Source organism: Astatotilapia calliptera, chromosome 12 (assembly GCF_964374335.1).
Source record: "Astatotilapia calliptera chromosome 12, fAstCal68.1, whole genome shotgun sequence".
Lineage (NCBI taxonomy): Eukaryota > Metazoa > Chordata > Actinopteri > Cichliformes > Cichlidae > Astatotilapia > Astatotilapia calliptera.
The window spans coordinates 31,712,064-31,725,064 of NC_137433.1; the positions used below are offsets into that span (position 1 = coordinate 31,712,064).

Below are 13,001 nucleotides of genomic sequence, written 5' to 3' on the forward strand. Positions count from 1 at the left end.
CTTGTGATGGCTGCATGCACAGTACTGGTTCTTGCCCATGTTTGCTTGTGCTGACCATGGTATAGTCCTGGTCCTGGTTGGCTGACTTTGCTGGGTCTTGTTGCCAGGCCAGGTTCTCCAGCTCCACCCCATCCCAGTTAGTAAATTTGTCAGCCTGGCTCTGGGTAATAGGAACACAGGGGGGCAGCTGCCACATGACATCAGTGTCTGTTGAATGTATTCAAACGTGAAGACTCGCCCTGACCAGACCCTTTTGTTTTCACACACAGTTACTCCAATGTTACTGTTTGTTTATATACTCAAACACTGCTCTTTAGGAATGATCAAAACTGCTGGGTGTTTGGTGTAATAGATTATTGTTGTGCAATGACGTCTTCATTTCTTATGGGGGTTGGCAGCATGTTGGCCTGTGTTTCAGTGATGCATGCAGAATACCGATTACAGGATCGATATGATCTGAGCAGCTACTGAAATAAGGGCGGGATGGCAAATATATTAAATCTGCGATTTTAAATGTAATACTTCTTTGCAGTTTATTTTTACACAACAACAAATGTTCATCATGTTCTGGGCAGGATACCAGATATGTAAACTACTATATTAGTGGACAAATACAGCAGCTATTGTTGTTTTTTCTTTCAAGTGCCTTATATCACTATATCATAGCCCTGATGAACTTATAACACCTTCTTACTCATTGTTATAGTTGTATGAATCAAATAGATGACTACAAGACAACAGGTAACAGCTCACAACTAATGTTCAACTAACAGGACAAACATTGTGGCACAAACTGTTTTATTTTTAAAATTATACCATTGAACAGCATGCTGAAAAATGTTAGCTAGGAAGGGGCCAAGAACAGAGAGGAAATTCACCAACATAACTTGCGATTGCTGTTTAGCTTCTTTAGCTTTATTTCTATTGCTTCTGATTGGTCTGACTGGAGCTCAGGTAACTAGCAGGGCCGGTGGGTCTTTTTACCTAGAGACAAAATGATTTTTTCTAGGTTTGGGACAAAAAGTTCAAAATAGGTTTTAAAGCTGCATTTCCCACTTCCCTGTGATACAAGTTTTTGGTCATATTTCTACATTATCAGATTTGATGCATGAGAACAAAAGCTCCTAATTACTTCATAAGTTTCATCACCAAATGACAAGACGGTGAGAGGTTGTGTGAAGTCAGGGTGTGTGCTCAGGGAGGGGCAGAAACAAATTTAACATCACAAGAGAGGAGAGTAGAAAAGAAATATTTTGCATTTGGATGCAATTTAGGAACCCCCAACCTGTGATGTTAAGTAAAATAATCAAGTCCTCATTATAATTAAAATTTCCTCAAGTCTGTAGGGGTTCTTTTTTGGAATCAGTATTCAGGCACACATTTTTTACAGTCAATATAGTAATAAATTAGTCATTTATATTGGTTATCTCTGCAAAAATTCCCTTATTCTTGACCATTGGAAAAGAAATTGGAAAAGAAAGCCTGCATCTGATGTTTTCTAAACTTACAGCTTTATACATGATAAGTCTATTGTGTCGATTGTTTATTAAGGAATTATTTTTTCCTTAAAATTTTATTGAATTTACATTCTTCTCAAAGGCTCTGTACATATGTACCATGCCTGCTTTTACAGTTCATCTTTTGCGCTTGGTACTTCATCATCCACTAAACCAGTTGCTAGAAGCTATCCACCATCCAGTTTTTGTGAATAGGAGATTGCTGACGAGTGGCTCCCTTTATCCTGTCAGTCAGTGCAGAGGCTAAGAACACAACACACACACACACACACACACACACACACACACACACACACACACACACACACACACACAGCTCATGCCGTATTACTGGGGCTCAGACAGCGTTAAGAACAGATTTTACAGAACAGGGTCATTTCAATCATGTCCCTGTTCTGTTTTGAATTTGGACAGGTTTGCACATGCCTTTACACCCATTTTATTCCTGTGTCTGGTTTACCTTACAGTAAAAATGTAGTTTGTGCATGCCTCGAGAGAGCCGCTTTGTCTCATGCCCATATATGGCTGTGGTTTCTGTTTTTGAGAATGACTTCATATTCAAAGCAACAGAATTGTCTCTGTAGGTCAACTGGGTTTTTTTGTGGGTTTCGGGGGGGGGGAAGGTCCACAGTGTCACCTGAGAAGTCTCACTGAGGTCTTGGCTTATCAAGGATCTGTTTCCCTGATACGCTCCTGAGGAAATGCTTTGTAACTTGCAATTACAAAAGTTCATGTTTGCTACAAGTAAACTAATAGTGGTATGGAACAAATATTACATGGAAAGCACTGGGCTTTGTCACATTACTGTAGCCTGTAGATGAGGCAGTCAGAGCTGTGGCTGCTTTTTTATGTAGTATTTTGTATGTTATCTTAACCAGCTTTTGTATGTCTTCAGTCCATGTATAGTTTGATCTAGTGTTAACCTCACATACTGCTTCAGGATGTTTCCTGTATTTTGGGCACTGACTTCCCCCTCAAACACTCTCTCCATTGCAGACCATATTCCAGAGGACTTAAGGGACCCGTTCTATACAGACCAGTATGACCAGGAACACATCAAGCCACCTGTCATTCGTCTGCTGCTGTCCTGTGAGCTTTACTGCCGTGTGTGTGCCCTCATCCTCAAAACTGAGCAGGCAGTGTCTCTTCAGTCCCACATGTCTGTCATCCAAGCTCTGTCCAGGAAGGGCATTTATGTGGTGGATAGTGATGACACACCCGTTACAGAGGGGGACCTGGCCTGTATGCCGATCAAAATGGTGAGTGCAAAATCCTCTCAAATTTTGCAGTATTTTGTGGCAATAACACCTAATATTGTCACCTGCCTGTCTAGTGAGTCTCCTGTCCAGTCAATGGACAGTTAGTAGTACTGGTTTTGCTTTGACACATGGTAAACTGGTGTAGCAGTACGTAAGGAAGGCCTCCACCTGCTGCATGTTCTTGTTAGATTGGCCCTCCACCTTGTGGTAGATCTCCAAAGCCTAAAGTAAACTATCTTCTCTCCTGAAAGCCAGTAAGGAAACACGAAATTGGAAGGGCAGGGGCTAGCAGGTTGGTGATGAATGAATTTGTGGAAAAATAAGTTTGGGAGCTGATTTGTTATTTTCACATGTAGCTGCTGCTTGGGTTTGAAATTAAAACGTACTATAATACTGGTATGTTAATGCTTTTATTGATCAGCTGACACATGCAGTCTCATATAGGCCGTGAAACTGTAATAGCAATTACAAAGTGTATCTCAGCAGCACAGATTGTCTATCAGGGGATGAGCTCTTCCTGCTTCAGATGCATTATCTTTCTTCAGTGAAGTCAGTGAAAGTTAGTAGTCCGTTTATTATTATCCAGCAATACCAGCAAACCTAAAAACATCTGTCAGTGCACATAAAACCAAAAACATTTGCAGATTCTTTACATTATCCACTTTGTAAAGAGTTTTAAGCATGCTTTGCTTTTAGTACAGTGTCCAGAATATTTGAATATTTCCTGCATCATATCTATTCAAATGGATAAGTGACATTTGACTGCTGGCATGCAAGGTGTGTATGGGGTTACCGTGAAAGGTGTGGGTGTGATTTTTTTATTTTTTTTATTTTTTTCTCCCCCCCCTTCATTGTGCAAAGGTGTTGTTGTCCTTAATCTGTCTTGAAAGAGTTTAGCCACAGTTAATTTAATTAACACAAACACTTATTTCATACTATATATGCTTTTGTAATGAGTCTTTTTCCACTACTCACAGGTTACTCATATCTTTACTAACAGTTTGCTCTTTTTACACAAGTTAAAAGATAAACATCATTGTGATGTTAAAAGATGATACCACAGTATCAGATAAACCACCGTGTGTTTTTTATGTAAATACAACAGGAGGCAGAGGTTAGTTGTCAGTAATTATTATTACTGATGAGCTTACTCTTTTCTACTGGTTGTTATTGATAACACTGTAGATATTTTGGTTACTAAATCTGAAAGAAGTTGGTTATTTTAGAATTATCCAAAAGCAGAGTTGGGTATAATCAAATTAATAATTTGGCCAAATCCCGCAACAGTGTCAGATACTGCAATTTTAATCACAGTTTAATTGGCACTCCTGCACAGTGTAATCCTGCAACTCTTTGGTCATTGAATTGGCCACTAGTTTAACACAAAGGTCCCCATTCACTTCTTAACTGACAATACGTATAAATATGTTTATTTAAATAATATGGCTACAACTTGTGTTGATAAAAGCAGAGTGAAGCAGCACCAGTTTAAACATTTTCAAATATGAAATTCCACCATTGGTATAAATGAATAATTTGCACTGGTTACATTGTTTTGTTTTTTAATTTTATTTGAATCATTCTAAAGTATACCTGGAAATATAGAAGTTAGAGATAATTCTGGTCTTTGAAACAGAAATTGACATTAGGTAATCTTTGTCAATAACCAACACTAACTGATGCAGTTATCTCATATTCAGTAAATTTGTGGCCTTGTGTATGTTCAGTGTCGAGGTTAAACATCAGCTTTGATTAACGTATTTTTAATGCGCTGCTTTTTTAGTGGCCTCTAAACACTTTATATATTCTCTGAGGAAGAAATGTATTCCTTACATGCAAACTTTTGAGGTAGGCCTTTCTAATACCTCTGAATGAAGCATGCTGTAAAATTTGTAATGTATTTGTTTGCTGAGAGGTCATTTGACTCTTACTCCATACACAAATCCTAAATTAGAAAGCCTGGGTTAACAGGTAAAGTCAATGACCTCTACTGCGATACTCGTTATCTAGGAAAGCAGTTTTAGGTTTTGGTGATCCAGCTAACACAAAAAGCAACTACAATGTGTGAGCAACTAAGGAGTAAGAGAGATGCACTATGATTTTTTTATTTTTTATTCATTTTTTGCATTTGAATGGCGGTCCCTGTTCTCAGTGTCTAACATAAAGTGTTATTGGTCAGTTTTCCAATCACTGCTGCAATCATATGCAAAAGCAACATACTTTTAAAATGACTCTCCGCTGGATCATTAAAAATAGAAATCCTGCTAAATAAACTGATCTCTGTGCTCCCTCAGAGTGGGGGGCATTAGCATTAAGAGGTTTGCTCTTGTGTTAATACCTTGTTGAAATGAATTTATTGTGTCTGGTATTTTTCTCACCTTCATTTTCATCCATCTGTTGGAAAAGCTCCCTAAACGCTCAGTTTAAATGCTTATCCAGCCTAGCTGTCCTCCCTTTCTCAAGCTTTCTACTTAGCAAAATGGTAAAGATGTTGGTGACTGGGTACTTGCCCTGTTGACCCATTTAGTTGTCTTGAGGCAAGTGTAATCCTTGTAAGATTTTCACAGATCACCTCATAATGAGGTTAAATGCCCTCTGCATTTATTCCACATCTGCACAGCTTGAGTCACCATGGCAGATCCGTGTGAATGAATGCAGAACCCTTGGTGATGAAATACGATGTATCACACTTTAACTAAGAGCACTTCACACAGGATAGGATGAACACCAACAGCCTCATTTGCTCTTAGACATCTCCCTGCTTCCTACCCCTTTGTTACCATGGAAACCAGCAGTGGTGTAGAGCAGGCCTTTCCTCTGCAGGCTGGCTCCTAAGTGATGTACGTCTGCTTTTCCTCCCAGCAGTCTGATACAATAATCCAGGCAGGCCGGTATGTAAGCAGCCAGACACAAAGCCAAGTGAGGATGTCAGAAAATCCTGAACAGGACACCACTTATCTGTGACAGACTGTTGAAACCCCCACTGCCATATTGCTGACTTGACAAGGTGTTTCCATAGCAACCTGTGTTTTCCTACTTTGTGTGTCTGTTTAAATGAAGGGGATCCTACACCTACAGACACTTCCTCTGCACCTTGCCTGTCTCTTTTTTGGGAAACAGCTGGGGCTTGAAAAATCCTGTGAAGCTACCCTTTGTTGTAGACCAATTTATACTATAGTGTGTGCGCACACATGGTCAGTGTGTACACACAGAGCTTGGGGCACCAGCAGCCCCTGCTCCACATGGGGCTACATGCTGCATTGTTGAAGGCCGTGGTGTTATAGGAGAACAAAAGATTGAACATCTTACACTTTCATGTATCCTAAATATGCTATTTTGATGTTATTTAATGTCAAGTTTAAATATGTGTTGTTGTTTTCTGCTGACCACATTGGATGTTTTAAATTGAATTCAGTATGTATTTGTTCAGAATCAATGGGCTTTAATTATAGTGTAGTTAGGGTAAAGAATAATATTTGGGGGGGGGGGGTGCTCTTGTAGTATTATATCCTGCTAAGACTTTGAGCCATTTTAAATTTTGGAGAATTTAGTCAGGGTTTTCCTGCCCCACATGCAGAACAAAAATGAAAGGGCTGTCTTTCTTACCCTTTACGCTGTTGTAAGTAATAAGTGTGGTTCAGCCAAGAGAGCTGCCTGATTTGGCAAATTAGAGCAAAAGTCTCACTCCATCGACAAATGTTTACGTTTTTTACCCCTCGGCCTATTATGTTATGTTATGTTATGTTCATTGGTGTCCAAGGAAGCATTTGAACCACAAAAAACTAAAAGGGCTCCTAAAACTGTTGTAGGTACAGTGGTTGCCTCCGTCCCCAGACCTCGCTCTATGATTCTCTCAGTATTCAAAGATTCAGATGTTTGCAAATAATTCTCAACAAACCCTAAAAGCCCCCAAAATGGTATTTAGGTCAGCTCTACCCTTTAGTTGGCTTCTTTCATGAAAACGTTTTAGTCTGGTTTTGAGACCAAGAGCTACCAGAGCTAAGCGGTTTTTAGATTCCCGTATGCACAATAGTCATCCCTACTTTGTTTTCTTAACTTTTCCATGTCTCAGACAATACCATGTTAGTTTGTTTGGAAATGTATTTTAGTGTTGTTTGTGTTCATGTAGGTCATGCAGTGGAGAAAGCTCTGAATAGCTCTCATTTGTTATGTTAACAAGCCTAATCTCTGTGCACTTCCATCACCAATTGGATTAAGCTAGCAGTGTGTTGCACAAAGCACTGCTTGAAACTTGTGTGTGTTGTTATATATGTGTTTTGTAATAGTTTTGTTATAGTTTCAGGTGCTGCCTGTGATGTTTTACATAAGTAACAATACTTAGTAGTGGACTTTTACAAAATAAAGATTCACTAGCCAAAGGGAATTTAAGATTCCCTGGTATTTGATTGGATCTAATTAGCACTCTGACCATCGAGGATCAATATTTTGACTTTTAGGCATCAGCTGTCGGCTCGCTGGGTGATGGGATGCCCCTGCTGGGCCTCTTGATTGCATTAGGAGTTGAAGAGCGGGTTTAACATTGGACACCTACTGTGCCGACTGAGAGACTTCAGCTTTGATTAAGCCATTGTGGTTATTTAAAGCTTCACACTTGTTTAAGAACCTCCTGGCTAGGGCTGAACGATATATCGCATTTGCGATAATATCGCGACATGATCAAGTGCAATTTTCTAACCGCAAAGGCTGCGATTATACTGCGATTATAAGGCTGTCCAAATTACTACCATATCCCAGAATTCATAGCGCGGCCCAGCCAAACTCCAGTTTCCAGCAATGGCGGCCGCTACTAAGTTTTAAAATTACTCATACTAATCTTTCTGGGTCACAAAATAAACTTTTAACATATTTTCAGGCGAGAAAGTAGTTGTGTAAACATCAAATATCTGCTCGGTTTATCAAGATATCCCATATTTGCAAAAGTGCTTCGATGTTTTCAGAGGCGTCTGCTACCCACCAGCTCGACAGCTAGCCGGGAGCTCGAGGATTACTGATGCGGCCGAGAACGGCACAACTCCCGGCACATCATTTTCAGATCACCGCGGAGTTTCGCTGCTCGGGTTAAACGTAATATATAAGTCACTTAGACAACCTAAAAATGTTATTGTTGGGCTTTTTTCAGTGTTTTGTTTGTTCGTGAGTAAATCGGTTTGGCTGAGATTAAAGTTATTAGATTAGATAAAATAAAACTTTATTAATCCCCCGGGTGGGTTCCTCCTTGGTTTTCACACAGCTGACTAAACGTCAAACAGAAAACTTATTAAACAGAAGTATGAGACAGTCGAGAATTTACACCAGTGTCTGGTTATATTTTAGATAGCAAGAAGCAGACGGCCGAGTTTATTAAACTCCACCGAGACAGCGGTGACGCTAATCAGAACTAGACCGTCCAATTTCCAGTTTGTGTGTGTGTTTATACAATTGCTATTATGTTTGCACTTTATGTGTAATGTTACTGACTGCAGAGATCAGTAAGATGTGTGTATTTTTTATTTATTAGTTTTATTTATATAATATTATTTTTTAATTGAATGACTGTCTAGTAGTTCACAGATGTCGAAAAACTGAGTGTGGTAAAGCCACTGATTTTGTTTATGTATATTTCTGCAATCTGAACATTGTACTGACTTTCATTTTAATGTTTACACCAGGGTTCCTTGTCAGCACTTTATGCTCAGATGTTTGTAAGCTAAAAATAAACTATTGTGTATGTTCAAATATACTGTTGTGATTGAAGAAGTTAAATAAAAATGTCAGTCATCAATTCATGCATCACCTCATGTCATCATAACAGAGGTCTGTCTTCCAGGAAAGAACAGTTTAAAATTAATGTAATATAGTATTGGCCATACTATATGATGTATTGCTTGTCTTTGTTTAATAATACAGAAGACAAAGACCTTAAAAAATAATCGCATATCGCATCGCAATCGCAATATTGGGGCAAAAAATCGCAATTAGATTATTTTCCATAATCGTTCAGCCCTACTCCTGGCCGTACCACTGAAGCCACGGATAGCAACATTATTTAATAAGTCTATTCTGTGTATTCACAGATGTTAGTGGTTGTTAAATAGTAGGACGCTTAGTCATTACTAACTTTTAAAACAATATAGGTGCTGCATGAATGGATGGAAGATGAGTTGTGGATTACTAAAGCATATATAGAAAAGCTCTGTTAAGGCTCCAAAAGAAATGTTTGAAGTGTGATAAACTATGTGACGTGAGAGAACCCTGGAGCGCTATGGCAATAAAGAAGGAGAAAGTCCAAGTGAAGAAACAGAATCAGTTGTGTCTAAAGAGGATCCCAGAAAAGGGACGGCTTTCTAAGGTGTTCCCACCAAAGTGATGACAGTTAAAAAAGCGAACAAAAAAGCAGCAACGCTCCAGCGGAAACAGTGGAAGTTCTGAATATCGTTTCCTCTCAGACACTCGCTGTGACTCAAGTAAGAAAAATAAATAAATAAAACAGTTTTGACATCAAAGTTGATACGAAGAAAGACTAACACACAAAAAGGAGACGGGTGGAAGACGAGAAGCGTCTCGGGCTGTTTCTCATCTCAGTTTGAGATGAGAAAATCCCTACCAAAAAACCCCAACCCCCCCCAAACAATCCAATCCAGATTTTCCTGTGTCTGTGGGATGGTGTGATGAAATTAGCCAATGAATGATGACACTCAGCATTAATATGTAGTTTTTATGATAATTTAACATATGGTGTTATGAGACAAGGAACATTAAAATTAAAAAGGTTAATGGCTGCAACATTTAGTTTTTTTTCCTCTTTCCAAGCAGTTGCATATTTTATAGAAGTGAAATACTGAGTGTTTTGTGGCTTTTAGTGTCTTTGAAAACTGTAAATGATTACCAAAAAAATACCTCTTGTTCTGCTGCATCGGTGATGATTGTGCTAATTTAGAAAAGTGTATGTTAAAAGAACCCTGCTATAGGTGCTTAGGTTCTGTATAATAATCTACCTAACACTTTGTAATGTTTTATGTTTTGGGAACTTTAAAATTTCTGCCTGTTTGCATTGGAATCTGAAAAAAAATACAGCAGGATTGAATTGCCATGTGCTCTGCTCTTGACTTTCACTCAGAGTGCTCACATGCCCATGATCGATGCCCTGATGATGGCTTACACAGTGGAGATGATCAGCATAGAGAAAGTGGTGGCCTCTGTCAAGCGCTTCTCTACCTTCAGTGCCTCTAAGGAGCTGCCCTTTGACCTGGAGGATGCTATGGTTTTCTGGATCAACAAGGTATAGACACTCATGACCCAGATAAGACACACAGCAGGATATTATCATCATTATTATTAAACTCTTTCACAACAAATCTTGTTTAGGCTTTTTATCCTCTAAAATCCAGCTGGCTTTATTCCTGGGGCTCTGAATAAAGTGGTCCACTTATGTCATTGATGATTGGATATAGTCCAATAGACAGGAGTCTAGGTCTGTTACACGCACAGACTCAAGTTCATGTTGTAGTTGTCTTTTGAAAGAACATTGTCAGTCTATGGGAGATGGGGGATATAATCCTAAAATATTTTTTCCACATGCCAGAATGCACATTTTGTTTTTATCATCTTGGAAATTTTAATCTAATTATTCTGATATTAACTGTGATATAAATCTCTTTATTCATGAGACTAAGAATATGTTCTTTAGTCTACTAGCGCAATATTTAAATGGATTACATTTTTTTTTAGATTAAATTTCAGAAAAGCAATTTTTTCTAACATTGTCAAGTTTTCGTCAAGGAAATTCTGACCTGATTAGCAATTTCTCACTAGGCAGTTGTTTAATTTTGCTCCAAATGCCTCACTAACTAACTGCTATATCCAGAAAGCTCTTCTCTAAGGTTACTGGCCACTATTAGCATGAAACTTATCGCAAAAAAGTATATGGCAACCTCTTTGCAAATGTTTTGTCCCTAGCAGATTGCCGTGGTTATCTATCATTTGTACGGATTACTTACCAAGCTGTTGTGAATTTGTGAAAAGTGCACCGCATACCTGAAACTGAAACAAGTTGCTTTCAAAGTGAAATGTTTTGGTTATAGGCTGGGGTGCAGCTTTTATTTTGAAAGTGAATGTTTTGTTTCTGCCTTGCATCACACTTCAAATTTCACTACAGATGTCATTCAAGCAAACTACAGGCAAGCATAGAACTCTATTTCTAATCAAAATATCCACAAGGAGGTTTTTGTTGCTACATCCTCTTTGTCAATGATTTCATCCACTGTCAGCCAGCAACTCACGGGAACAATTTTCCAAACAGTAGCTTAATATGCAGTTTCCATTTGCATTCAGTGGTTGCCAGATAGTTGCTAACCGGTTCCTAGCCCTCTATTACCATTCAGTAGTGTGGTTTATTGACTCCATGCAAACATACTAATAATTGTTTTGTTATTCTTTTTTTTTTTCTTCTGCAGGTAAACATGAAGATGAGGGAGATTGCAGAAAGGGAGCACAAAGTCAAGCACCACCCACTGGAGTCCCCTAGCCATCAAAAGGTAAAGCCACTCAAAATAGGTTCCTTTATTAGAAATCTCCATGTCTTATCCAGGTGTGTCAAGCAATCAGTTGTTTCAAAACAGCAACAGCATCCTTAGCGCTCACATGAATGTTTCTCCCTAATGGCATTTTGATGTTGTTCTGACCTTCCTCTACTCTTATCTGTTTAAACTGGAAGCAGATCCAATCCTTTTGTCTCTGACCTCTGACGTGTTAACCTTTCTGCTCCTGTTCCTCATCTGTCCCTCCTTCCCCCTTCTCTTATCCCTGCAAACTGGATAGTCTCCCTCCAAATGGTATTGGAAGCTAGTCCCTGTAAGTTGGATGCCAGGCCCCATAACCCCATTTTCTTCCCCCTCTGCCCTTTGCACGCATAGTTCTGTGTTGATGTGTGCGCACACTCCTCCATGGCTCATTCAAGCTCATTACGTGCTACATGTAGCCAGCGTGTCAGCAGGGGGGAGAAGGCTGACAGCTAGTTTGTTTCTTTTTTTCCCCCTTGTGGCAAATATGTCACTAAGGTGTAAGGTTATTCTAACCTTTGTGTCCAAACTTTTTTTTCCTCTAAGCTATGCAGTGTGTGCTACCTCATTTCAAGCTCAAGTAGGCCATGTGGATTCTCTGTGCGCAGATGTGTGTGGTATTTGCTTGCCTAGTGAGAATACGAGAAAAATCCATGCCTACACCTCTCCTTTGCTTTGCAGACCCATTACTGGCCACATTCTCTCACTGATCTGCTTTGTCATTCTCCCTCCAGTTTCTCTCTTCCGCTCTCACGCACTGTTTTCCTATATGCCCACAATCTCCTGACAGTATCTCTGCTCTGTGTATCAGCCTGATGTCATGCACGAGCTGGCCCACTGCATGCTGGGGCCAGAGGAACTCTCCGAAGCGGTACAGTGATCCCTCCTAGTCAGGAGACTCACTAACGTAGAACGTGTCCTGTAGTACAGCTTCTTGTTTGGTTGTTAGTTTCACCCGTGACTTGTGACAACAACTGCCCCAGCATAGTTTTGTGGAATACCCTCCATGAGCGAGATTAAAGTTCATTTTAAGCTGTTTTATGCTGATTACAATTTTTTTTTTTTTTTTTTTTTTTTTTTTGTTTGGTTGTGTTTTATTTACTCTAAGTAGTGCCTAGAATCTCTGGACTTGAATTTGGATTTAAACTATATATATTTCTGAGAATTCAAGCAATGTTGGATTTTCTGAATTCTAATGGAATATATTTTTAATTAATTAGGCAAAGCTATACAGTATAAAGTTGGCTGTTTTGGTGAAGGCTGTTAGTAGGGCTGTTCGATATAACGATATATATCGGATGACGATATAAAAACGTCTATCGTTTCATTTTACGCTATCGTTTGTTTCGTGGTGTCGCAAAATAAACTGTTTACGGCAATATTTTTTCACCGTTTTGATGGTCACTGTAGTGGCTATATTAATTTCCTAAAGTTCTCTCTTTCTCTTATATTTAATATAACAACACTACGGACGGACAAGCGCCTGTCTTTATGCGTTGCCGTTAGCAACAACGACGGTAAAACCATCGCGTGTCTGCTTGTTTATTTTCCACATAAACCTTTCGCAATAAAGCTCTAGATCCTGTTGAGACTTTTCAAAATAAACTGAATCACGTGAAATAGTATGCAGAATATTGACGGATGAGAGGCAAAAAAAGAACCATCAG

The 13,001-nt window shown here is 39.1% G+C and overlaps 1 protein-coding gene across 4 annotated transcripts in view; it reads left to right on the forward strand.

The window, feature by feature from the left end:
- Positions 1 to 13,001, forward strand: part of camsap1b (calmodulin regulated spectrin-associated protein 1b) — a 31,165-nt gene that overhangs the window by 5,457 nt on the left and 12,707 nt on the right. For 3 of the 4 annotated variants that reach the window (XM_026186766.2, XM_026186767.2, XM_080308877.1), the window contains exons 3-6: positions 2,514 to 2,776; positions 9,894 to 10,055; positions 11,230 to 11,310; positions 11,594 to 11,626. In XM_026186766.2, the coding sequence (XP_026042551.2) occupies positions 2,514 to 2,776; positions 9,894 to 10,055; positions 11,230 to 11,310; positions 11,594 to 11,626 (539 nt within the window). The remainder of the gene's footprint in view (positions 1 to 2,513; positions 2,777 to 9,893; positions 10,056 to 11,229; positions 11,311 to 11,593; positions 11,627 to 13,001) is intronic. The other variant, XM_026186768.2, reaches the window with a different exon arrangement.